Source organism: Phalacrocorax aristotelis, chromosome 5 (assembly GCF_949628215.1).
Source record: "Phalacrocorax aristotelis chromosome 5, bGulAri2.1, whole genome shotgun sequence".
NCBI lineage: Eukaryota > Metazoa > Chordata > Aves > Suliformes > Phalacrocoracidae > Phalacrocorax > Phalacrocorax aristotelis.
Window position 1 is genome coordinate 5,350,409 of NC_134280.1, and position 27,863 is coordinate 5,378,271.

Sequence of the window (27,863 nt, forward strand, 5' to 3'; positions counted from 1 at the left end):
ACGGGTTCACCAGTTAAGTCTTTAGAACAAAAATAGTACTTTTCACTATTTTTTTTTTTTCTCTGTAATAAACGTTTTTGTTTTCCTAAGGAAATTATGAGGTGTAGACATATATTGGGTGGAAAAAAAAATATTAAAAAACACTGAAACCCAAGAAACAGTACTTTGAAGTGGTTGATCCTACCCACACTGACATGGCCAGCAGATACACAGATTTCCCTCATATGGAATCATGGTCTTATATGTCACTAGTCATTTGGTTACTGTGAAACCTAACTCATGGTCGCATACCTTAAAAATAGGGATTGTATATGTCTGTAAAAAAAGGAGAGGTCCCAGAGCACACTAATGTGTAAGGAAAAGGGAATAGTTTCGTTTTATTCACACACTGTAGAATTACCTTGCTCTAGAAAATATAATCTTCTTCAGAACCCTGTCTCTCTCATTCCTAAATGAGTTTCTATTTAAAAAAAAAAAAATTCCCCCTTTTTTTTGTAAATATATTTACAGAAGAGTAAATACTAATATGACAAATATTAACATTGGTATTCTGTTTGGATCCAGATACTTGACTTATCAGCTACATTATTTATTCAGGAGGTAACACCATACTTTATGAAACCCTATTTCTAATTTTGTGTAAAGCTTACCTGAACATATTATACGTAAGCTTAATAAACCCCTTCACTATTAAATTTCAGTACTTCACCTTTGCACCATTTGAAGCACATGATATGTATTTTTGAACTAACATGCATTAACTAAGCTGAATGTAAATTATATCTTTTTAAACATCTTTCAGATGAGCAAACCAGAGTTGAAAAATAAAATCCCTCTTTTTTGGGGGTGCAAGCATTCATGATGCCTCTTCAGTCTGTTTATTAAGTAATCATATCTGGGTACAAGTGTCAACACAATTTACGTTTTGAATAATGTGAAGCAGATAACCTCAATTAACAAGTAATTAGAGCCATTTTCCTATTAAGCAGTTTCCCTAATTGTTTTTGAAACCTGGAACTAAAATTGTAATAAATAATAAGCGGCCAAAAACATGTCCCTGCATTAGCTTAATCCAGGCTCTTCCGCTGATGCATGGGAAAAACACAGCAGAAATAAGGGCTGAATACCCACACGACACTAAGAGGAGAGGGAAGTGCTTTCTAGCTGCGGACGTCTGCACAGTCCACTCTTTTCTGAGGTTGTTTTGTGGTTTGTTTTTTCCTTCCCCCTCAACACAATTCTCTTTCCTTCCCTCTGTCTTTTCACCCCCATGATTTCTTATATGAACTTGTAATGTATGAAATATTTTACTTAATTATTACTGTCTACTGACTAGAGCTTTTCTCCACTTTTAAAAAATATTCAATAAAGTAGTAAAATCAAAACCAGACCTATGAAAATAAAAAGTGAAGACCCTATGAAGATACCCTGAGAAATTCCAGGAAAAATTCTGGCAACTATGGGAGGACATGAGCTCTTCAGAGGAATACAAACATTTAAATAATATATCTTGCTGGAAATGAGGCTTTGTGAGAAATCCCATTGATTTCTTTTAAGTCATTTTATTAAAAGGTCTATTAACGCTTGGCTTGCACTTTGTGGCTATGAGAGATGTTCGAATGAAGAGCTATCAAAGGTGGCTATCAAAGTTTTTTTCTTTTTTCCATTTAACTTTTTCTAACTATTAAGCCGCTCATTTTGTAGAGACAATCATTAGTGTCTTTAATGTGAAACAAAGCTTCTGGATAAGAGCTGCTAGCTGAAGATCAATATGAAAGATATCATTTCAGTTACAGCTTTAATAACTGTAACAATAGGGAGCCTGGCATCACTGGCTTCATGCATTAATGTAATTTGGAATCTACCAGGTACAAATCTTATCAAATGTTAGCAGTGGCTGCCCTGGGATTTTCTAGGTAAGGAAACTGCATGATAAGTGGGGAGTATTTTAAAGGTAAACTTTCATGTAATCAGGCTCATCTGCCGTAACACCGTGAAAGAATTTACACAAAGAAAAAAGCTAACACCAAAAGAGATTCTTGGAAAACGATGGCAGTATTTAAGAAACTGGTGACGCATGGGCACGTAAAGTGCTCAGAGTATGCTAGGATGTCTCTCTTGTTTAGATCATCATAAAAATCATATGACCCACACGACTGGAGGATTAGGAGTTTCAGCCAAATTCAGTGCAATTAGAGATTTTCTACAAACAGCCGTATGTGGAAGTCCACACCTACCTGGACATGCATGGCAGAGCTTTCAGCTAAACCACAGAATAGGTGAGGAGCTTGTTCCCAGACTGCTACCAAAGCACCAGTGCTGCAGACCAGGAGCACGCCCCTTCCTCCAGCCAGGGCCCACAGCTGCAGTAGATCCACCTTTCCCACCCTATTTCTTCCAGCCCACCTGCCTCAAAATCCCTCAGCTCCCTACTTGCTCTGTGCTTTTCACAGTCACTAGCCTATTGACCCAGCCTTTCCCCTGCTTTTGAAACATTCTTGGTGGTATCATCCATGTCCTTCTGCAATGGTTTATCTACAGTCATGTTATTTCCTTTCCCAGCTCTTCAATTTCTTGTATATAAAAAAAAAAAAATTCCCCACCCCCACCCAAAAAGAAAAAAAATCAGGTCTGAAAATGTTAAAACACAAATTTTGGATCTTCCCTGCAAAGTTATTCTTAAAACCTGATGAAACCAACTGGCAGTTTTTTAAAACAATTTGTTTAACTTGTGTCCAAATATCTTCAGGTTTTAGTGCTTACAGGTGGCTACTTTAGATTTACACTTTAATTTTGAGAAAGATCTAAACTGGGAACACTGAATTTTCAGTTTATCATTTGCTGATAAAAAATGGAAAGCTCAAAGTTGAAGTAGCCAACTACTGAAAAGAGTTGGCACCTGGCACTTTAATTTTTAAACACAGGGGTTCTTTGTGTAATGAGGTTATAAAGTAAGAGCCTGACTTCAGGACCACAATCAAGAAGAATGAGCTCTTAAGGATGACAGAACTGCTGATGTGAAGCTCATTTGGTCCAAAACCCAGGTTTGGTCCAAATAAACACACAAAAGTTTGGATGCTCGTCTGGGTTTTCTACCTGCCTTGGGGCTAGAGATGTCATGAGAACAGATTCACTCATCACAGCTGCAGTACTTCCAGTTCTGGCCATGGATGAAATATCTGGGAAAACAACCTTTCTTGCAGAGCTCTGGGAGGTGGGGGAAGTACGGGAAAAATGGGATAGGGTATTTCACAGTCTTCCAAATTTGATTCCAAAACTGGGGGAAGATTTAGAGACTAGGAAGGATAACATGTTTTTGCTTTATTTGGGTTTTGGCTGTACTCTTAAACACAACTTTTTACTGTAACTGTCAGAATATGTGGCAGCTCAGTTAGTCAATAGTCATGAAAAGAAAGGCGTAACTGTTTGTAAAGTTTAGGCGTATTCAGTACTGTCCTAAAGTAACAAATACAAAATAGTAGCATTGGTCTCTGAAATACAAATAATTTGTTTTCCTACAGTCTGTGTTCTGAACACACGAGCTCCTTCTTTCTCTCAGGGGTAGGATCCTGGGCCCTTTGAAGGGGAAGGTTTGAATTCCGGTCTTGCCATGGCTGTGAATCACAGTGTATGTATGCCTGCACAGCGATAAACGCAAAATCACAGATCATCAAGGCCTATTTCCATTAAGCTATGAACCTCACCCAACAAGAAATCAAACAGAAAATAAAATATTACCATGTTAACATGACTGGATCGGATCCTGTACTTATTGCTCCCGCAAGAAAAAAAAAGCTGACTTCAAAGGGAATTTGATCTGGTTTAGGGCAGGAGAATGCTGCTGTCAACTATTTGTCTAAGAATAGGCATGTTGCCTAACAAGGACACTCTACTGTCTGTTTTAAAACCTCTTCTCAGTGCATTAAACAACATTTAGTAAGCATGTCCATATATTGTGCAACAGCACATGTATTTAGGGCATGCACAAAATAATTTGATCCCCATTTCATTGCATCAGTACTGCAATTATTTCACTGCAGTAATAAAACAAACAAACAGGAAAAAACCCTAGTTTTTTACCTCTCCTGTCATGTTGCATTGGGTCATTTCGTGTCACATGATGTGATATAATGTAACTCAATGCAAGGAGACACATGTCCCTTCTCATTGGAAATTTAAAGAAATGGAGCTTACTTTTCCCCTGTGGGAAACTATGCAGGACAGGTGCCCAAGACTAGCTATGGGAAGTTCGATATCATCTCAGTTTCAGTACCTACATCTTTCAAATCTTATGGCATTTTGAAAGGAAACGTGTTAGATGCCACAATTCAGCTGTAACACAGTACTTAATAAAGATAGCGTAAGAGGAATAAAATTTCACAGCTTATGTTCCTTGTCACGGTGTGCACTGACACATATTGCCAAAGAGGCTCTTAAACAATACTTTTAAGTGCACTTTTTGAAATATACGCTGTAAAACGTGGAAGCCCTCAGAGAAACCTAATGCTGCTAAAAAGCACATGGGTGTAGAGTCATGGGAACAGAACTGATTAATGATGAAGACAAAACAAGATTTTTTATGAAAAATAGTGACACAGTTAAGCACAGAGAATATAGATAAGGAAAATGTACAGGACCTGGGGCCAAATTCACCTCTCAGTTACACTAACATAATTGTGGAATAATTCTATTTCAATTAATAGAGTTAATACGATGAGAGTAGAATTATCTACGTAATGAGCATGATTGAAACATAACAGTCAACCCAGCTCTGAGGCAGACCATGTAATGTGTGCAAGGGAGATATGCATCGTCCTCGGTCCCATTCTACAGGCAGAGAAACAGAAGAAAGGACTCCAAATCTCCTGGCAGGCCAATGTCCAAGCTGGAACCAGGGGAAACACAGCAAATTCTAGTCCAGCTTCTTCACCACTTGATTGCAATAAGTAAATACAACAGGACACTGTCATGGAAGCCAACTGAAATATTATATATATATAAAATATTATCTCTCTAACATCATGGCATGTTGCCGTCTCACTCCTGAAGCAAAGAGGTGTAGCTTTATAGTGCATTGGGATATTCAGCATCAGGGTAATAATCTCAGTGTCATTAACATCATATATTTGAGTGCAGGATAAAATAGCAGAAAATATAGAAGCCTGGGAAGCACATTCAGAACAGATGCAGGACATAAGTTTTTCCTGCTAGCAAAAAAACCCCCCAAGGATGCGTGGAACGGACTATGAAATAATGAAAATGATACAACAGAACTGGGATCGTTTCAATTTGAACGAGATGTTAAATTACAGAAAATAATACTATTCAGGGGGTTCTGTTTAGTTAAAACCTCACGTCTAGTTTTTCTTAGTCTGCTTACTTTCCTTAGCGGGACAGCTCAAAGGCTTCATTTTTGCAGAGTTCTGGAACAAGCAAGTTTTGAGCTACAAGCGCTTCATTCAACCCCGTGATTGTCCTTTGGTTTTGAACAAGCTAAGACAAAGGAGATAAACATTTGGAGTTGTTACAGTTCACCTCATTTAACATCAAATCCATCACTTCTGCACATTTTTTAATAGAAAATGAAAGGGAGAGCTCTTTTTTTCCTTTTTGCTTCTAAATTCCTGTTGGTTACCCAGTCACCGAGTACCACTAAGAAATGGTAGCCTCAGCCTGCACCTGTACCCTGCTCTTAAGCAAGGTGTCACATCCTGTGTGATGTGGCCAAAAACTGATATTACCATGAGTTTCTACTAGTATTCCATAGATTACAATAAAACCAATAATTGTGAAAGAAGAAACACATATTTATAACCCTTGCTTTTCCCTGTGTGTACTGAAGAACTACTAACACTACCCTAAGAAGATATTTTCAGAATATTTCTTTACCTGCTTTTCTACCAATTTGGGAAGCCACAGTTTACTTCTGTAAGTGTCGTGAAGAAAAAAAGGGATTCGTTGACGGGGAAAAAAAAAATGCAATAATATTTTCCTATTCCAAAGATACCTGATAATGCAAGTGAACAGTAGGTAGCCTTAGATCAAAGGGAAGAGCAGTCAAACCACCCTGCACTGCAGGAACAGAATCTGATATTCCCTTGAGGGAAAGGATCGTGTTTTAAGGGAATCCTCATCTGGTTAGGCGGAAGAGCAAGGTCTGGGCTGAACTGCCCGTCATCGCCTTTCCAGCAGGCACACACACCCTGGTGTCGCCAAATTTAGGTGGGAAGTCTGGCCAGGCAGCTTACAGGGTGAGCACAGGGTTCCTGGTCCTGCCCTAAGCTCCCGCACCGTGTGGTGACACCCCAAAGCGCCAGGTCCTTGAGAACAGCCAGCACTGGCATCTCATGTCTCCACAGTTACTGCCAGCATCAGAGACAAAAAGGGCTGTTAAGAGGCAAGCACAGATGAAAAGAAAATATGAAACAAAAGAAGTGGAGCATGGGGTTTAGATGGTAAATAGTATTTTCACAGCCCAGGTTTCTTTTTTTTTTCCCCTCTATATATATATATATATATATTACAACGGAGAGAAATGCCACAACTGACGGATTAAAAAACCCACCTCTTTAATTTTTTTACTCTTTTTTAGTTTGTCCTATAAGCTTAAAAATATTTTTTAAATATTTACACCCTGCTTTCTATGAAACTCAGAGGGCTTTTCAGGCTTTGAGGAATGCATTGATCCTGTCAAATATCCCCCAAATTGTAGACAACTCTATTAACGATAATGCAAATGTTTCATTCTTTCACTAGATGCTAGGAAAATGACGGGGAGATATTCATAGAGAGGATGCAAAACTTCCTAGCAATGCATTCAGTTAGGAAGGTATTTCAATATTAAGCATCGCTTCAAATAATCATATTTTCAAGCGACGGATGATGGGACTATCAACATTTTGGAGTCAGCAGCTCCTCTAGCTAACATCTCCCCAATTTTTGAAGGGGGGGGGGTGTTGGAAGGAGAAATAAAAAAAAAAAAGCAAAGCCATTTGGTGTAGACTTGTGCTTCGGTAGCATCAGCTGCTTCACCTGTAATCTCTAGTGCTGCTCTGCCCCCTTGTGCTGCCGCAACTGCAGAGCAGCCGCCCGCGCCTTTGTGCGGGGACCGCACGCTGAAAATCCCCCACTGTCACTTCTCACTTTTCTGGCAAGTTCAAGGTCAGTGCCTAGCTATTTTCAGCTCATCCCTTCTTGATCCATGCAGAGAAATGACAAGGTAACGTGATTTGGGGTCAGCTGTATTACAGGAACCGTTACATAAACGGAGAAAGTGGAAATCAATCCTAGCTGACAGTGTCTTCAGGATAATCAGCGCTCACTCCATGCCGCTGTCAGCTCTCCTGCATCAAACACCATGTTACTTCTGTCAGATCTCTTTAACAAAACCATATTCTCACTTTTGGCAAAGTAAATAAATATTTCACCCGGGCTTACATTTAATACATTGTTTAGAGAACTTTAACACTTTGGACTTGCAAAGAGTCCGCATTTATACGGGAAAAGACGTCTTAGCCTGTCACGTCCATTACTGCCTCAAAGGGCGTTGGCAAAGATACATTTGAGTCTTATGAAATACCCCATTCTCCGTATTTTGTGCTTGGTTTCTTCACACAGACGACTGTCCTCCAATTCTCCGTTACGGAGCAGACCTCGGCTTCCCAAAGTGCTTACCTAACCCACGGTCATCCTCACCCCAGCCGTGTCAGGGCTTTTCCTCTAACGTTTCAGGACACCTTCCTCAATTTGTTTGATTATTATTACTTTATCTGAACCATTTCCTCCCCTAACTAGACATCTTCCCTAACGCAGAATTATGAACATATCATTTCACAAGATGTGCCGCGTTAGCCGCGTCTCGATGACAGCACATGGTATGTCAGTTTAGGGAAAGAACAGCGATTCTATCCCACCCACCTTGTGCTCCCATGAAACTGCCAAGCCCGCGGTACTCCGCCGAAGAACAATTTACCATAATATTAGTTGTCAGTAAATTCAAAGACGGAACTCCTAAAGCTATAAAATGGATTAGAAGCAATTTAAAAAAGAATTAACAAACTAGAGTAAGAGTATACTGTCAACAAACAAATGCTTCATCATAGCACTGTAATTTGGAATTTTAATTACCCCTCTGCTTCTGTAACAAAACAATGTCTGAACTGGCAGCCATTTGAATCTCTCACAGGTCATTGAGCATTCTAGTTAATTACTCTATGAATAGCCTGTTTTTCTCCCCTCTGGAAACACGTTTCTAATGGCAGTCAAGGTCTGACAAATGTGTCATCTACATAATTAGCTAGGAAGCAACACAAAACATTAAACATGCTTTGTGCCGACAACTATCAAAACATTTCATTTGTTGTCAATTATTCATTACTTTGTAGGTTCTGAAGGGGTTGTTATTATGGAAATAAGTCCAGATGCTAACAAGGTTAGAGTTTTTTATTCAAATTAGTAATCAGAGGACTAACTTTAAAAAATGTATCCCGTGTACATTTATGGCAGCATTCAATCAGTACTAAATTATAAACGAATTTAGTTAAGTTCCAGTTAAAATAGCCATGGCAGAGCACATACGCTAATTTGTAGAGTTGAATCTCTCTTTGAAGTTTTAGGATCTAAGCTGAAGTAGCAAACTTTCAGAACCTTTGGCAAGACTAATTTGTGCTTGGTAAATAGAGTAAAGATTTTCACAGCATGAGATAATGTAAGATTGCAAAAAAAAAAAAAAAAAAAAAAAAAAAACCAGAAAAAAAAAACCTGGAGGTTTTTGAACCTCTTTTCTACCCTTCTGTCACACTGAGTAAAAGTCAAAATCAGCAATTCCGACTCATATAATATCTTGTCTGAACTTCAGTTTGGTTTAACAAGGGAGCCAAACCAGTTACACTCACCACTTCCTTAATAGAGCTGAAATGAATTTATCCTTGCTTTTAAGAAGAAATAGGTGCTGGTTATTTCTTTTTTCTATGATCTCATTATGATGCTGCCTATCAAGCTACGCAGCTGAAACGGTACAGTGAAAATGTCTGGTGGAGAAAGAAATGGGGAGGTTAACAATAAAATTAACTTCTTCCTTTTTAGCCAAGATTATTTCAGTTGAAGTGCTATAATGCAAATATACATTATTCTGCATATTCTGCCCTTCTCACAGGGCATATATAAGAATAAAAGGAAATAACACCTGCACACTAAATGTTGATCCTGAGAAAGGGTTGGGAGGAAACTTGCATTGCTCCATTGAGAAAAACTGCTTATTGAAGGTAAACTGGACCCTAAAATATTCTAATGCGTTAATATTCTACTTTCAGCCTCCACGTCAAAGGAGTTATGGTATGTAGGAGAGACGTGAGCAGGTCGGGGTGCATCTGGGAGCGGTGCCCAGTGGAGGCTGAGGGCCTCTGCCCCGGAGCTGGAGCAGCTCCTCAAGTGGGGACCAAGGGACACGCGTACGAAATGGCTGAAAAACTGGAGTCAAGGGCCGAACGAGTCGGTCTGCAAGCATGACACACACCAGAGAGCGGATCTAGGTTTTGAAAGCACAAAACCAGTTTGATTACAGTAAGGGGACATACGACACACTTCATTTCTCATTTTCCTGCACTAGAAAGGAGAACGACTAATGGTACTTAACAGATACTTTTTTTTTCCTTACAATATTCATGTTCATGAAGTGAAACCGGACCGTGTTTATGTAGTCACTGTTTTCATACCTACTCTGAAATATTTGGGGCGAGCAAGGTGTAAGTTTGCATTTATTATCAATTCGCACACTTATCATGGGAAGCTCATATATTTTTCTACGTCTCTCCCAATACTATTGTATGGTTTGTGTAACACCTTGCAGGGTACACAGCTATTTCCTTACAGCGAGGAAAGTAGATGCATCTGTAATGGACTAGTGTACGATAATAAAATTTGCAGAGAATAAAGCCTGGGCAGTCACTATTAGAACACAATAAAGAGAATATTTTTCCTTTTCCACCTCAAATGTACACAACTATGACAGGAGAAGGTTTTCTGCTTTTAGAAATATTTTGTCAAGGTTTGTTTTTCCCTCTGGGGAAAAAAGCAAACTGAGAAAAAAAAAAAAAAGAAACCTCAAAAACTTTCCCTAAATAAACTGTAGTATAAAAGAAGCTCTGATGATCTCTCAGAGATTGAAATAATCCATTTTCAGCTAAAACTACCCATAGAAATGAAACTGAAAATTCCCTAGAAGAGGGCTGGAGCCTGTCTTGTAATTAACATTAAACAGATAGCATATTTATGAGGAAGTCAAAATATTTTGGAAGCCGATAATCCTGTAAGCCTTAACATGGTATAAAAACAACAAATAAATGCAAAGTGTTACTGTTACACATGCCTGCCTGATCAATGGTTTTCACATATTGATCTATAAATGGAGTTGACAGTCTGTGTTGGCTGCACATTTTCCAAGCAGCTCTATTTTTGTACAAAACCAATACGGGCAATTACCTTTGTTTGAGATGCCAAGTCTTATCAATTCAATGTGATTTAGTGTCATTTTAATTAAATATCAGGATCTACTTCAGGACAATCTATACAAACAAAGCCTCAAACTTGACTATAAGCTTGATTTGAAGTAAACATGTACAAACCCTGCAATTTCAAAATATGGCTCAAAAACTCTGCGAAACAGAAGGCTTATATTTTTAGCAATTTTATTTCTGTCTTTTTGGCTAGCCATAACTTTGGCAAGTGTTCTATGATCACAAGAGTAAGAAACAAAAGAAGATTGCTTCCCGTTTCCCTGATAATGTATTAGAGAGATAAATAAACCTAGAAGTTTGTTTCACCTAATCAGAAAAAGCTCTAATACATTAACATTTTGGAATGTCTAAATAGGTTCTAATTCTCAATATAGACACCAATAAAAAATGACATTTCATTGTCTGAAGTTGTTCTGAATGAAGCAAAATGCGCTTCCCTGGCGTTTAACGGATGAAAATAGCAAATATTCATTTACATTGCTAGTTCAGATACTGGCATGAAGCACAGAAAGAGCCCTTGCTTACCACAGTCTGTGTCCAGCTTTGTGATTTGTGCTCTTTAAACTCTACATTAATATCAATTTCAACCTTTACAAAAAGCTCGAGCATTTCCATCAAAATAAAGACCGTAAACCCCCCAAGAATCTACTTTCAGCCTTTGCATCAGCTAGCTTATGCATTCCACATTTGCATCTTTACTACTATAAAATGCACAAGTGCATATGGCCCTACTGACGTACGATGCATACCCTTCTTTGTCACACTATAGAAAATAATCCGTCCACCTTCAAAAGTATAGCCCCAGGTGTGCTTACAAGCATCACAGCAAATGCTTGAGAATACAACAAATCCCTTAGAGAAAATGATGTATTTTCTTCTCGATAAATCACCGGTGATCTTTCTAGTTTTGTGCCTGGATTTTACCCTTTATTGTCCAGAGTGTTAATTTTTTTTTTCCCAACTATGTTTTAGAAATATATATTTCTATTCATTGTTCGAAATGTGCCAAACGCTGATTGCCTTAATCCAGTGAAGTCAGTAGGTTTTGCATAAGTTGGGTAAAGAGGATTTAACCCGTTTATTAATAGAACATAGAGTATAGTGCGCACACTGAATATGGGTGACGAAAGAGTAATATGGAGTCCCTTATTCAGCTATTTCTAGTTTTTAAAAAGAAAAATCTCTCTGATGCTAGGACAAAACTATTCAGTCAATGCAAAATAGAAAATAAGCATAATCAGTGGATACCTGATAGATTACATCCACCACCTAAACAGAGGCAGGCTGTTCAAAACAGAAAATTTCCAAACAGAAAATCAGGAAAAATCCTTTTTATCTCCTAGTAAAAAATCATTAGCTTCGCTGAACATACTGGTAATACGTATCTTTACGCAGGGACGTGTGTGCCTTTAAAGACAGAAGTGAAGATTGTATATATAAGCGCACTGGAAAAAAGCATCACGAATTTTAAAACAGGATTACTAAATGTATACATATACACAAGTATACATACGCGTGTGTATATCAGTTGGACCTTGCTTTTTCAAGACACACGGACCGTCAGAGACTACTCTCCTCCATCACTTTCCTCCAAATCCTTCACAAGTCACAGATTCAGACATGTCAGGATGCAATTGATACATGCGATTGATATTTCTCAGCTCTTTTAACTCGAATTTAAAGCACATTTTGAAAATGTTTGGATCCTTTCAGTTTGGGCATTAGCAAACATCTTTAAGAGGCTTATTTAAGTAAATACACCAAAACACTTTCAGTCTGTCAATATCTAGTCAGAAAATTCTGCATGGCAAAAAGAGATGAAAAGAATTGAAATAGAAAGGAAATTAGTAGCATGGCAAGCTTTCAATCTATTATGTTGGAGCCAAGTTTGCTTGGTAAAATGACATATACTCGGTAAAATTCCGCTTTTATATAATTAGCTACTAAACAAATGTAACACAAAGCAACTTTTCAGCTCTCAGCCAATGAACATATATTGTACCTGCTATGGTTATTGGAATGCGGCAGTGAATATTTATGTCTAATTTAACTTTTTAGAGCCCTTGCTCTCTAACAGTCCAGCATACTATCCCCAAAACTAAAGTTATGTAACAAGGTAATATCAACAATGAGAAACTGCATGATAAAATCCTGCCCAAAAGTGAAAAATGCTAATTTTGTCTCATTTAGCAGCTGGATACAGAAATGCTCATTAGTTTTAAGAGGGTTAATCCTTTTAACTTTTGCATATTGATATGCCAATTATGCCTAATTGTACAAGAGGCATCAGTCAAGGTAATAGTGCATAAACACATGAAAGTTATTAAGTACATCCCAACATGTAATAAAGTAGGTGTTAATTGGTAGCTGAGTTCTGCAGGCTATTGAGGTGGATAATTCATTGAGAGATGGATCACTTGTAATTTCTCTACATAATTCCTTTTGCAGTCTCATGCTGTGATGTTTTCATGCTTGTCAAAAACAACTGCAGCCTAGTGCCTTTTGTTAAACACAGCCAATAAAATATGTTAGGCATCATTAAATATACTTAACTTTTAAACTTTTTCAAAGGTACAGTTCTTCCTGATAATACATTATAGTATTCCAGTAAATTACTATAAGCATCGTTCCAGGTTTGTAATGGAGGAACAGTTCGCCTCAGATAAAAAGGACGAAACATGTACGGTGTGTCTGAGGTGAACAACATTGTTTAAATGGAAGGTAAATGAGTGCCCTATCAGCTGCTAATATCTAAATATATTTTCATTTCCGGAAATCAAGGTGAAATGAGTTAAGCTATACCAAAGAGATTAATTATTAAAATAATATATCTCTGAATAAGTCTGGCTTTTGAGTTCAAACTTGAAGTAAAAAGGGAAGAAGATACAGCTGTTATTGTAGGCTTCCTCCATTTAATAACTTTGTTAGAAAGCTGAATATTTCATAGGAATCCATTATATCAACACAACAAAAAATTAATGGCTGGCATGGTTGCGAGAAGTGACTGCGACCTGGGACTCTGTCCCCAGCCAGCAGAGTTTTCTCCCTCATTTGCATTCTCTGAGAACAAAATGGATCTGGAGTCCAAAAAGTGGCTAACATTGCATAAATAATTTTGTAACATCATATGGCCTCAGCTGCAAGTTGCCACCATTATGGAAGAAAATTAACCAGGGGAGACTCATACCAATCAGTTTGTTTAGTAGCTCAGAAGGAGTACAGGGGCAGGGACACAACTGGCAATAGAGTTCCTCACTATTTAATTTTTTTTTAAAAAAAAAAAAGGTAATGGATAAGAAATGACTCAACTCTTTCAACTCTGTCAACTATTAAAATAATAAGAGGACTTCAGTGTCTGGTTCTTACAGTTCATTCATTCTTACAGCAAGACTTATTTTTGTTACTGATGAAGTGGTCCTTTATTTACCAAGTTGTAATTGCTGCGTCTTTACATTTCTCTGATTTTAGGGTTTGCCTTTTGAGAAATTGTGGCATAGATCTGATACTGTAAGTACCATTCTCTACAGGAGCCGTATTTAAGTACTGTAACACTTGAAAGTTGAAATGCTGAGTAGATGCTATGATCCCGGCCACCAAAGCCGAATTTTGTCTTTCAGTGAAGGAAAATTGTTATTCCCATGCCTAGCCATACCAATAAAAATGAATTAGCACCACTAAATCCCTCCTTGCAAAGGATGATCATGAAACCAGTATCTTAACCACACTTAAGATAATTCTGTGGTTTTTGAAAAATTGGAAGACTCAGAATATATTGGTCATATTTTACTTACAGGCTCAGTGACTTTCACATTCTCAGAAAGAATCATAGATTTGCTTTGGCTCAGTCTATCGTGGTGACTGTTGGCATTTTTGATCCTCATTTGCACAGCCCCCGTACTGTGGTGGGAAGGATTAGGCTTTTCAGAGGCTGTATCAGAAGTTGTAGACCTTTCCATGGTTACCGGGTTGACCTGAAGAACATAAAATAAGAGCATTAATCTAGGGACACGTCATACAAAAATGTATCAATGCCAGTTATAAGTCACTGTAGTCAGGAGAAGAAGCTGAGTTATCTTGCTGGCAAGATCTTGATCATCTTTGAACACCAGGATAACTATCAGCTGTGTCAGCCTGTAGTTTTATTAATGTCCTTATCACTCACCCATCCAAACTGCCTTGGAAGAGTTAGTTTATGTAAAAGATTATCCTTATCTCAAAAGCCATTCTCCTCTATGGTGTAATCTCTCTGCAAGCCCTTGTCACGTCCAGCTGGCAGCCACTACACTTTGTCTTTGGCCCTGCTCACACTACACATTGTAAATCTTGCAAAGGAAGACGACATGCTATGAAGCCAATTAACATATCTTACCTCCGCAGTTCAATACATGCTTGTTACAAGTGCATTACAAGACCAGGCTGCAACACTGTTAGTGTCCTAGATTCAAACCCAGATCTAATAAAATTTCCCTTAATTTTTACAGTTCTGCCTGCAGCACAGGTGAGATTTTTGTTTCTCCGTTCATTTTTAAAATTTCAAAATGAAGAAATGGCTGAGCACATCAGTTGTCCAGCCCTCGGAGGGTCTGGGGGGAACTTGTACCAAATGATCACCTTCTCTACCAGTGCCACTGTTCAACCTCCTGACTCAGCAACAGTGCAACTCGACAAACTTTTCTAGCTATTCAAAATCCCAAAAACATTTTCCATCAACAGGAATTGCTTTAGATTTCCCGTACAAAACATCAGGACAGTGACGTACAACACTTGCTCTGTCTTCCTCCCCCACCAGTTCACCCTGGCACAACTATATGTAAATCGTGGGTGAAGTAACATGGTAAGAGTCACAAGAAAACTTGCTATTTATATTGCTGTGTAACCATATGAGAAAACGTGTAAGGAAGAGATACTATATAAGCTGGAATTGCTGGTTTCCCTACTATAGAGCCAGGGAAATGGAAATCCATTTAAGTGCAGTTATAATACAAACTGTTGAAAATCAGCATTTTCCAAATGGGTTTGAAAAGCACAGCTTTTCCTAGCAATATGTCCCCAGCCTCTGAAGACTCTAAAAGATGAAATTCCCTGATTTCAAGAAATTCCATTTCTATGCAGGCATCAGGGCAGAAGCAGATACGGTACCGTTGTAGAAGTGCGAGAGGGAGATGAGGAGTGCTACTGCATGTCTTTTGGCAGGACCACAGCGTTGTGCTGGTGGAAGGACACAGCTCTCATAACTTCGTCTTCTCCTGGACCTGATAAATCTATTCCTTACAGGAAGCTGCCTTACATGTAGAGGACAATAATGAGAGGCCATGCAGTCACAGAACAGCTGAGGTTGGAAGAGACCTGTGGAGGTCATTTGGTCCGACACCACCTAGAGGTGGTTGCCAACAACCATGTCTGGGTGGCTTTTTAATATCTTCAGGGGGATTTAAAATCAAGCAGCCAGAGACATGTAAAAGTGAGGAACCACAGCACTCTTACAGAGACAAATGAGAAGAAAGTACTTCAATATTAGCCATTACTGCACCATGATAGAAATGCTAACTTTAGTAAAAGCAACAGCAAAGCTTATGCTTGTTGACTGTTCCCTGCATTGAATTAGTTACTCAAGGATCTCTATAGAAGTTGAACCACAGAAACAGAGGAGAAAAAATTGGCTAAATATGCTTCCCCCTACTCAGGAGTATGCATGTCTATTTATGCTGCAGAGCTGGTATATGACACTGGGGAAGACTCTTCCCATGGACCTTTAGGAGACGGCACTGTGTGTTCTTCCTCTTTGAGACACTTCTCACCACCCTTTGGAGCAGTCACCACTCAAACCCATGTCACAGGGACACTTTGCCATTTTGGCAGTAAGGTCTGCAGCAGCGCTAAGCAGGAAATGATTTTTTCCTCCTTCTAAGCTTGGAAAGTCAAACCACTTTGTATTTCATGTTGGTATCAAACCAAAATTCCTTCTCAACAGATTTTCAGTAGGCTCCAGGCTGGAGAGCTGATCAGACTCGAGAGACGAGAGCAACACTGGCTCTGTCACCGATCCAATGTTTGGCTGGAGCACATCTCTCAGATTTTCTTCTGAAATCTTCCACCTATAAAACTCTGACAGATCTCTTCTTGGGAGCATTATGAGTTTTAATTACGTAGTCTCTGTCTGGTGTTGTCAGTACATGATGTGCTAGAAAAAAGTTTAATAGTATGACAAAGTCATGCCCTGGCTCTTAAGTAGGAGCACAGTCAGTAAATGATAAGTACAAAAACTTCTGAAAAATTTTATTCTGATCTCATTGAACCTTAGTTGATTTTCCCCCAAACTGGAACTAATTCACGCACATCAGAGTATTACAAAGAGACTTTGTGAGGCACTAAAATTACAGGAATTACCATAAAAGAAAACAGAAAAAACCCCAAACCTCACAATTTCCTCCATCAGATTTTATTTGTCTTAGTGTAGAGCATGGTGAGATCCTGCTGAATAAGAAGGAGATGTTGCAGAGTATGAAGGAAAGGCACAAGTTACAAAAGATGCAACCTTAGGATTTCCAGGTAGAAATCCTTTGCTGCCCAAACGCCATTAAGACTCCTGAGAGCGTTATCGGCCCTGCATGCCAGTAGATGGCACCCTGAATATGAGCTCCACAAACGCAACAGCGTCATATTCATATTTGCAAGAAAAATTTGGTAGTACTTCCACGGCTCTTTTTTTATTTTTTTGTAACTTTTAAAAACTAACAAAGGGGAAGACAGTCAGGAAACATATCAAATATTAACAGAAAATAGAAAAGGGGGCCTATCAGATGCTTTTATGATTTGATGCTTCCAAACTGGTATTAGCAACATCAGGGCCAAATTTGGGCCGGTTTTGCAGGGGAATTCATTTCACTTACTTTGGAAGGCAAAGCTGCCAAGCCCCGTACAACTGCTTGTGAGGCACTCCATGTTCATTATATAATTAGCTAATTTGCCTTTTGGCAAATAGTTAGCATCTGGATATAAATTTCAGTTTTGAAACCTCCTACGGTTGATTTGCTGGAGAAAGGCATTAAACCAAGACAGACTTTCCCCACCTCCTCTCCCTGTTGTTTATAGGGTTCCTGGAGCAAAGCGGTAGCATAACTTTAAGGCATTCACTTAAGAGAAGAGGGACAGAGGAACATACCAAAAAATCCTCTTGGAAGGACCATATTTGAGGCACTGTGGAACAGAAGCAGCAGGTTGGATAAGGTTGGGAAAAAGTTGGGGAACAGTAACGGTACAAGAAATATCCTTGACGTGAGGTTGGGTGGATGATACAGGAAGGGAAAACTGATTCATAGAGTGAGGGGAAAAAAGATTACACTGGATGTGAGAAAGGAGAGCTTTAATTTCTGGAAAGTGGGTAGATCAGCCTACTCATGGGGCAAGAAATACCACTGAGCTGAAGGGACAAAATCATTTTTCTGGCTGGGACAGCAAAACCAGTTCAGTCCTACACACAGAGCCACTTTTGGAGATAACCTCAGGAGCTGAAAAACCCTCGCTGAGAGAAGGAAGGGTTCATACTTTTAATTAAATTATCAGCCTCACTGAGACAACACTTGCAGTTGCTATTCCCATGAATTGGTCCATGTGTTTGGGATGCTCGGAGAGGAGACAAGCCTGCTCCAGCAAGTAGCACAGCATCCCTGCAGTGAATCAAGCTGGACTGAAGCCAGAGCCCAGACACCAACTACAGGTGTGGTGAGGCACGTGCCTAATAGTCAAGTGACATTTGATGTATCTGGCAGATCAACGGTTAATGTCCTGAAACCCTGGTTTCTAAATGTACAGTTGACTTTCAAACATGTGGTGTGGAAGTAATGAGTATTACAGAGGTAAGAAATAGAAAGGTTATTGCGGATCCAAATCTGTACACACAGTAAAAGCTACCCCATTTCTGAGAATCAGGCCCAGGCTGAAAGAATAACACAGCAAATTGCAGAGATTGGATCTCGGACTTCCTCACAAAGTGCGGGGTCTTGGTAAAACTACTTTCAAGAACATTTTTCATAACATTTCTTTTAAAAACAGTGTTTTCACAAAATCTTGATGTTTGATAACAGTGACTATATTTAAATTAGTTCTAATTTTCCTTTGATGCACGAAAATACTTTTCTGCCCTTTCCCTTCAAAAAGAGAAAGATGATAAAGGAAACAAAGTAACATTGTTAACTTCCCAATGAAAAACAAACCAAAACCTTCCTTTTGCTATTTATAATTTCCATGGAAAAAAAAAGGGAAAATATACTTAGCTTTTTGCAAAAATTAAGAAAATTCATTGATCATCTCACTGCTGTTCTTATGTCCATGGTAGCTTAATCATGGTTTCTGTCTCACAGTGACTGCCAGTAAGCATTCCCTTCCTACAGCAGCTCATGGAGCTAGAGGAAGTTTCATATTGTATTTATCAGGTTATTAATCCATTTTGACAAGTTGCTTTGTCCGGAAATGGATCATGTAATGAGCGGACTGGCCAGTGTTACCCAAGAACTTTATCTCACAAGTTTTGCAACAGTATCGGTAAAGTTAGTATATAGGTCTTCTACGAAGAAAAGCAAAGCATTAGTTCTTCAGGAAACAAGATGATAGCAGTATTTCTAAATTTTGGCTTGACCTATGCCCATGTTTCCTATCGATATGTACAGTGAAAGACAGAATGCAGATGTTAATTCATCAGCAACTTCCACCAAATAATAGTTGTAACAAGTGCTTTTATCCAAGAAAGGAAAAAAAATTATCCATGATTAATATAATTTGTTGGATTTGTTTTTCAAGATCGTGAGATTAAAAACATTGTATATAATTTTTAGTATTTATCAAAATAAGATTTTAATTTCCAACTTCACTCCTTATTACACATCTACTGTTACCACGTCAGAAGCATAATGAACATGAAAGTGCTCAACATCGTAATGTGAAAACACTGCAAAGTTAAAGTGCATCTTGTTACATTCACTAATTCCATTCTTCTGCTGAAGAGCATGCTGTACATGAAGAGCATCCACTGCAACCTAGTGCAACAATATTACAAAAGAATAAAAATCAACACTAGGTTCACCATTACACTAGACCTGTGAGTCTGAAAAACCATAAAAATGGAAGAGGAAGTAAGAGTTAACATACGAAAAAACAAGCTACTGCCACACACGTGGTGAGTCAGAGCATTCTTGTAAAGGAGAAAACATATTGCTATGTCTGCAAAAGAAGTGTTTAAAATCAATACACCTACGTAATTATTACTGTTGTTGGGTTTTGCTCTTAGCCTTTGCCACACTCTTTGTTATCTCTGGTGAAGCACAGCTCAGGGGCAGTAAGTGCTTCAACACACAACTGATGGAAATAAAGGGGGACAGATGAAAAAACTGTAGGTAAAGAGAAGGGATAACAAGTAAACTACCACATAGCTTTTTCAATTATTCTTATCTGCACTCTACTCTGTCTTTATTTTCTCCCAACCACCCCCACCACACTGCTCTCACAGCTAACGCGTCACACATCTGCGCCCAGGGCACGGACACAAACAGCAAAGGCTGCTGAGGGATATGGTGTCCTGGGCTGGTGCCCAGAAGAGTCCTGAAGCCAGTTTATCTGAGTACTAGAAAAACAGAAAAATCCATTGTAATGAAAATACAAAGCAGATGTAACATTCCTACGCCTTTTCCTTTACAGAAAGAAGTCATCCAGCCTGGAATAATTTGTACTTAGGAAGTAGCATTAATTCCAACCATCAGTCATATCTCTAGTCAAAGCAGGAGATCGGAAATGACACTACATCGCTATTACCTAGGTCTTTACTCTAGTTTTATCCTTGTATATCAGATAGACAATAAGATGGAATTTTGTGCCAAGTCCAGCCTGCTGTAAAATGTTACATCTCCTAAACTCAACAGCAGTTTCCCTCATCAGCAAAACTCACAATATCCTCAGCAAACACCAGTGAATTAGTTGATATGTCCCAAGTCCTACAACAGCCATTCTCACCACCATTGATTATCATACCCTCTTTTAATTATTTTACCTGTTGCAGCCATATTAGACTTTGGGCGGTGTCTCTCAGTATGGACAACACACTGAGCAAGGATCACAAAGGTCATCTTACCTCACGTGTCTAAAGGCTGGCTTTGTAGTCACTTTCTTCTAGTCCAGTATTTGAAGACTTTTTGCAAACAAGAGCAGAAATGGCCCAGAGTTCTTCAGGCAACTCTAGTTCATATGTACAATTACTCATCCCCCCTCCCATTGTCAGAGAAGAGTAAAACTTCTTTTCTGTTTTGTTTGTAGGATTATCTCACTGCCCAGCATCACTCTGTTACCACATGTGGAATATGCTGTTCAGTACATTTTTCACAATTTTATTTACGCTCTGAGGTATATAATCCAGACTCTCTGAAGGACGCACCGAAAGGCGAACTTCTTGACACAACTTGGCCCCAATCTTAGCAGACTTCCTAGGCAGTAGCGCAATACAAGCAAAGCATTTTCAAGCATCATTGTTAAACAGCTCTTAGGCTGCAGCATCTTTTACCTTTGAGGTTTTAACTTGATCCTTGACATGACAACCATTTCAACCTTTTTGGTTTATTCTCTTCTACCAAGACAGGGTTATACTTTACAACAACTTTTGGTTAATAACTCCATAAATCTCATGATTGAGATCTCACAGCTTAATACCAGCAGGAACAAAATGTGTTATCTTTTAAAATAATTTCTTCCTAGTTTGCGCAACGCAGGACTTGTGGTTGCAGACAGGTCTTAAAGGCCTGATCCTGATCTCAGGTTCGCAGTGAACCCACTGAGGTTAATGGAGTTACAGCAATACAAAAGTAACGTAAAGCATTCTTGAGGGGGAAAGCCAAAGCAGTTATTGATTACAGAGACAGGTATGGAAACCCACTTTATAACAGATTGCAAGAGGGAACAGACCTGCACTATTGTACAGCAGTTACTATAAGTTACAGCTGTTTGATTTTAGGTCTGAGAACATACTCTAAGGTTGTTTTGATGACTGAGTTCCTAAGAACTGAAGTGTTAAAATGCAATATTTAATTTCTCATTCCCAATAGTTACCACACGTATCAGGAATATGTGATTGTCCACTTACAATACATCACAGGCCCGCATGAGTGTGGAGTCTACACCACACAGTAACTTACAGACTGTTATAGTTTGATGCTTTAGGGATTTCCTGCCCATTAACCACGGCACTAAAAATACGAGTGCCTTACTGCTATGAATGTTGACTCTAAGTTGTTTTCTCTTTTTTCAACTAGTAATATCACCTTGCACAATAAAAGAAATTAAAAGGATAAAATAAAATAATAGAAGGCTGATATTGAGTCTGACTTCCTATCAGATGGCAGCAAAATATCTTCACCAAATATACAGTTTCAGTTATTAATCTTTATTTATTAATATTAATATTTATTAATATGTATTAATATTTATTAATGTTATTAATCTTTACAGATTTTTGCTTGATTTGTCTCAAGGACTGGACACAAAGACAGAAAATTTGAATAGCTGTGCTAGACTTGCAATAACTATCAATGCGGATTTAAGCAGGGATCTAAGGTGTCATTCTCAAATTTTGTGGAAGATGATAGCTGAAAGCCCCAGGGTCTGTTCCCCGCTATACATAGACCATTAAAAATAGCAGGATCAGGCGTCAAAGAAGAAGATGGATCTGGAAAAGCTACTTGTACCCTATAGGGCAGAGATGTGTTATCTCTGGAAATGCTTTCCTATCTGGATAGAAATGGCTTGAGAATCAGAAAGAGAAAAGAATGGGACACAGTTACTATGCCAAAGTCATGCAGATACAATGACAAACTCTTCACATCCCAATATGACGACTACAGATTCATCTCTAATCCTGTAATCCTCCATGACCTGCTACCTACAGGACTTCCCTGCCCAAATAATACCTTGCTAGGAAATATTACTAAGATGTTACTGGAAACAACAAAACCACATGCAATAGGGTAAAAGAGCTTTTTCAAGTCAGCAAGTGACTGCATATGGTGACGTCTCTTCTTGCATCACTTCGTTTCTTAATTATATTACATGTGAAGGTCTCAGGAAAGGTAACAGTTGTTTCGTCTGTCCCAGTATATCATATGGGATAGCATAATGGAGTCTATTTTCACCACTCCTATGTCAGTTTAATATCTCAGTCTAAGTGGAACTTTGTGTACAGTTTGGCCTGCATATGTTCTGGGAACAGTCGTCCATAGTAGAAATTCAGTTGAATATGTAAAAGAACATGCCTAGGAAAAATTGCTACTTCTAGGTCTTCCTGCTGGCAGCGCATTTCATTTCTTTCTGGAGTGCATCTGATCTGCAACACCTGCCTCCATTTGCCATGCTGTGCAAGCTAGACTACAATCCTTCAAATGATGAATATTGGTCATATATACACAGTATTAAAAAAACCAAACTATTAATTTCATCCGATATGTAACACTTCTAACACATCCTACAATGCTGAATAGCGGAATGAGTATGGTTCAGTCATTAGACCAATGACAGCAAGTAGTTCCCAGCACCATAAAAGTTCATAACCATTTAATTGATTTAACAGCAAATAAGACCTGAGAAGTGCTAGAGGGTCCCAGAGTGGTACTGCTTGGTTACTCCTGACTTGCTCTCACCCATCAGGTGAGGAAAAGATTATTTCCTTCCACCTCCTTCCTTTCTGCTATACGTTTAAGTACTCAAACAAGTACAGACTAGATTCATGGCTTTCCAACCACCACAGGTAAGACTGACCACCTCTAAACTTATTTGACACCTGCATAGGATGCTTGACGCACAGTAACTTTAGTTTAAAGCTGTCCAATTCTGAATAAAAAGAATCCAATGTTTTCTCTAGGAAGATCACATAAGAATCACAAATTTTCTCCGGTGCTTGAAAGAAATCTGTTCCTATAGCCTAAATGTTCAGAAAAGTGTTGTTACTTTTAATGTTGCCAGATCTGAAGTGATGAGATACTATGGGAAAGGTTATTCTTGCAGTATTTACAGATACAAGCAGAAGCAGAAGTGACAGAAATTTCAAAGTAAGACTGCTTGAAATACTTCCAGCTCAATTTTGCAGAACTTCTCCTCACAGAGATTCAGATATTCATCCAAACTTTCCATGCTTACCTGAACTAGACATGTGGTGATGGTAATTTTGGAACAGCCTAAACTCTCTGGAGAAGTGGAAGAGTTAGTACTGCAAGACAAACTGGTGTATTAGAAAAATATTTTTTAAATGCCTGAAAGCTTGCTGCAAAGAGCCAAAGAAACAAAATTTCTGTAAGTCATAAATTTCACAGCTTTGCCAGCAGAAATTTTGGGTTCAGTTTGACAATGGCTATATAAACAAGCTGTCACAAGACCAACTCAGTAGGACATTTCAGTACATCTGTGGCCTGCACCACGTTCATGTACATACTCCACTGGTTGGCCCACAGTGGAGGAAGAACCTCATGTTTGTCACTGACTATACACAATTTTTATCCCACTCTACCTCTAAATCTGTTATGCACTACTGAACACTTGGAGCAGCTGTAAGTCACACCTCAGTTTGCCTCCTGCTCTGTAGTTCCTGCAGCAGCAGCATCCCCTTCACTAGACAAATGCCTCCTTGAGCTCTGCTAAGCCTTTGGTGAAGCAGTGGTAGTTGTTTTAATCTCTTAGAGTAGTCAAAGTCCCTCAACTTAGTAGTTTAAATGCATATTTGCCATGTCTTAATCCATTTTGCAGTTCCCTATACCCATCATCCTACAGAAGACATGTCTGTCAAACTGAGATACTGAGATTATTGAACAAGAAAGGCTTTAAAGCTACTCAGACTTTTTAAAAAATTTAAAAGTAAACTTACAATAAAACTGTTTCTGACACTGCCTGCCTCAGTAGTGTCTACAACAAGAGCCTTGTCCCTTGGACAGCCGGACTCCCTCCCTCCCAGTCCCCAAGATAATGTTCGGTCCCCCGTGCTATGCACATGAAACAGTCCCTCCTACCCTCTCTCAATCTTCCTCCATACATATCTGCAGCAGTTTTTGTGCTGTGATCCTGCAGCTGCTCCCTTACTTCTTCTCACTGCTCCCACTTCCCATCTGAGGGGGGAAAAAAAAGCTCCAGACACTTTTTAATCTGTTCCCACACTCCATCTCCACTTTCCTTTGCAGAGCTCCCGGTGCTGCTCTTGTAAGAGAAGCTGCTGTGAAACACAGCAGAGCCGGCACCAACATTTTAGGAGAAAACTTTTAACCTACAGAAGGAACTAGAAGAGGAAATTCTTTGTGGCTTGCATCAAGCAAGCCCCTCTTCTGCATTTCGTGGGGCCCCAGGTTTGCTTCCTTCACCAGCCGCCTCTGCCATGGCGCAGCGCGGAGCAGAAGGCGGCAGGTGTGCCTGCCCCACCATGCTGCTCTTCAGCACACCACGGCAAAGCAGGGAGAAGACAAAGGCATTTGTTTTATGTGATAGTATCTGACATCACATTGTGTAGCTAAGATGTCTGCTTTCAGCCAAGGGGAAATCGCAAGGGTATTGTGGTGTCAAAAGTATAATTTCTTCGATTATGCAAGGAGTTGGAGCATAGGCTCTGTTAATTATATCTAAAATTTTTACTGCAAATGTACCTTGTTTTGTGAGGGACCAACGAAAACTTTGTTTCACTAAGGTGGTTCAAGGTGACTCCAGAAACCTTGTATGCACGCTTTCTGCAGGCCAGGGGACCTGAGGCACCCGCACCACCAGTCCCACCCCAGACATGGTGCACGTGGTAGGAGCAGAGTCAGCAGCAATGACAGCAGGAGCGCGATGGTGCCAGATCCACATGCAAACACCAACAGCCACGGTGAGAAGAGTGGCAGCCATTCATCTGCCCCCAACATCGTTAAGAGCAAAAATACTTAACGAGTATTACATGTTTACCCATGGCTGTGGGTTTATTAGGTAGCGTGGCAGCATGCAGAGCTGATGGACCCCTCAAATCCCTCGTTGGCTGAAATTGCTGCGCTCAGCCCAAGTGAGCCCTTGAACTCCTATGCACCTGAGTTAAAATGTCCTTACAGTGCCTCAACGTTATTCTCTAAACATCTGTACCCTTAAGCATGATACAAACCTGGTAAGAAATTTCTGCATTGCACTTTTTTCATTCTTCTATTTTATACGGATTTACTCCACATCTTAAGAGAGTCCCTATCTTCACTCACACGCTAAGAAAGGTTTTATAAAAAGCATCAAACTTTAGATGAAAATTAAAACTAGAAAATAATTTTTTCAATTAAAATCTCTGTGCAGCAATTCTGAACATCTCAGATCTATGCAACTACATACTACTGAATCCAGAGGCAGTGCTAGACCGTCCAAAGGAAATTCAAGAATGGTTGGAAGAGACCAGTTTCTCTAAGCGTCTCCTAAGATTGGGGCATGCTTTGCCTCTAATAGGGCCTAGGTATGAATGGATGAGGAGGACCTGCAATGCTTTTACTTGGGCTGTTTCAGCCTCCTTTGCCACTCCAAGAAGAGTGGATGGATTAGTGCCGCCTCCTAGTCCAAAAGCCAGCACAAGAACTTGATTACTCATTACTACTGGTTATTATACTTCAAGTTTTTTTTGCTAATAAAGTAACGAAGCGCACAATGTACTACCGATAATAGAAACATTAATCTTTCTAGATCAGGCCTCAGCCCAAAGTACAAAAGGCAGCACATGTCTGAGCAGCTCAGCCAGTTGGAAAATCTGATGTAACACCTTCTTACTGGAAAATGTTGATTCATTTGTAGAAAAAACATTAGCTAGAAATGCATTTTGTCTGAGAGAGCCCAGGGAGGCTTCTGTTGATGTTTGCTGTGGACACCCATGGTGTTACCATCAGGCTCTCCTGCAATGTGTGTGGAGGTTTGTCTCCGGCCAGCATCAACATGTGGGCTGAGGATCCCCCAACCAGTGAGACACGCTGCCAGCATTGAGTCCATTCCCCCACCATGGACTGCTCAGTTCCTCCAGCTTCCCCGTCCCAAGCAGATATCTGGCTGGCTCAGCAGCAGGTGTCACCTGAACCACAGCTGCAGCAGAAACCCCAGAAATGCTGAGAGCATCCTGACACCCAGCAGGCTGGTGATGAACCCACCAGCCATGGAGGTGACTCTCTTGGAGACAGAACTCCAGAGCTTCAACTGTCTTCACAAAATCTCTGTGTCATTTCCCTCCTCACCCACAAAGGAAGGGAGTTTAGTAACATCCTGAGCAGTAGAAAAACAAGTACAGGTGCTGAGCACTATGCCTTGCCTAGGAGGAGCTTCAGTATGTGGTTCAGATGGGCGCTTCGGTACCCGATCAGCACCAAATACAGTGGTGGCTTTGCCCAGGGTGTGGCAGGAAAAGAAGAAAGAAGCAACAAGCGAGCACATACTTAAAGCACTTCTCTTCAGCTCTAAGCCGCATTCACTTCTGGTTTTTCTTCCTGCTTTTCTCCCTCTCCCCTCTTATCACGTTGCAGTTGTGCTGAAAACTGATGGGTGTCTTGGAGAAGGAATCAGAAGTCATTTTAAGTTCTTTTGTTTGAGGACTGCACCTGTTTAGTATAACAGGCACGGCCTTTGGAAGAAATATTCATGAAAAACCACAGTACAAACCCACAATACCCGGATTAACTACAAGTGAATGAATTAATACCTGTCAATCTCAAATGGCAGGAAGTGTTATATTGTGTCTTAAACAGCCTTAAACCACTAACCATAGCAATATCAAACTTGCTTAGTTAGTTGATTGAAGAAATGCTTCAGTAGGTGTCTGTGCATTGAGTTAGTATTTTACGATATAACTTGCACATACCCCCAGAAGTTTAGAAGATAATTTGGAGAACAGCAATATCTGTTAAATAACCCTATGGAATCTTTCCTACTTAATTCCCAAAACAGTTCTTCCTCACGCTAAGTAAGGTGAATGAAAACACAGAGAGATGAAGAGAAAAAGGCCAAGATTTTCAAGCACGTATGAATTTTGGGTTCTTCATTTCTGGCAAACAGGACTCCCTCTTACACACGCCAGACCTCAACACTTCCAGGTGAATTCAGCATGAGCCAATAATACACTGAAAATCTGTTCCAGTGTGTCCTGGCTGCATCCACAAACTGAGCTCTAGCATGGGTTACATTTGCCCCATGGTCAGTTTGCAACACCTAAATATCCACGCCCAGAAAATTAATGCCTGCTTTTCTCATTCAGGCAGCGTTCTTACAAAAAAAAAAAAAAATCCAATACCATTTCTTTTGCTCCTATTTCAGCCAGCCTGGAAATTTCAAACCCAACGTGCTTCAAGCTGTAAT

The 27,863-nt window shown here is 39.5% G+C and overlaps 1 protein-coding gene across 15 annotated transcripts in view; it reads right to left on the minus strand.

Annotated features, from left to right (window-relative positions):
• The window catches only part of ARHGAP15 (Rho GTPase activating protein 15), a 347,486-nt gene that overhangs the window by 301,752 nt on the left and 17,871 nt on the right, over positions 1 to 27,863 (minus strand). For all 15 annotated transcript variants that reach the window (XM_075092818.1, XM_075092815.1, XM_075092816.1 and 12 more), the window contains one exon: positions 14,306 to 14,485. In XM_075092818.1, the coding sequence (XP_074948919.1) occupies positions 14,306 to 14,470 (165 nt within the window). In that variant the 5' untranslated portion in view covers positions 14,471 to 14,485. The remainder of the gene's footprint in view (positions 1 to 14,305; positions 14,486 to 27,863) is intronic.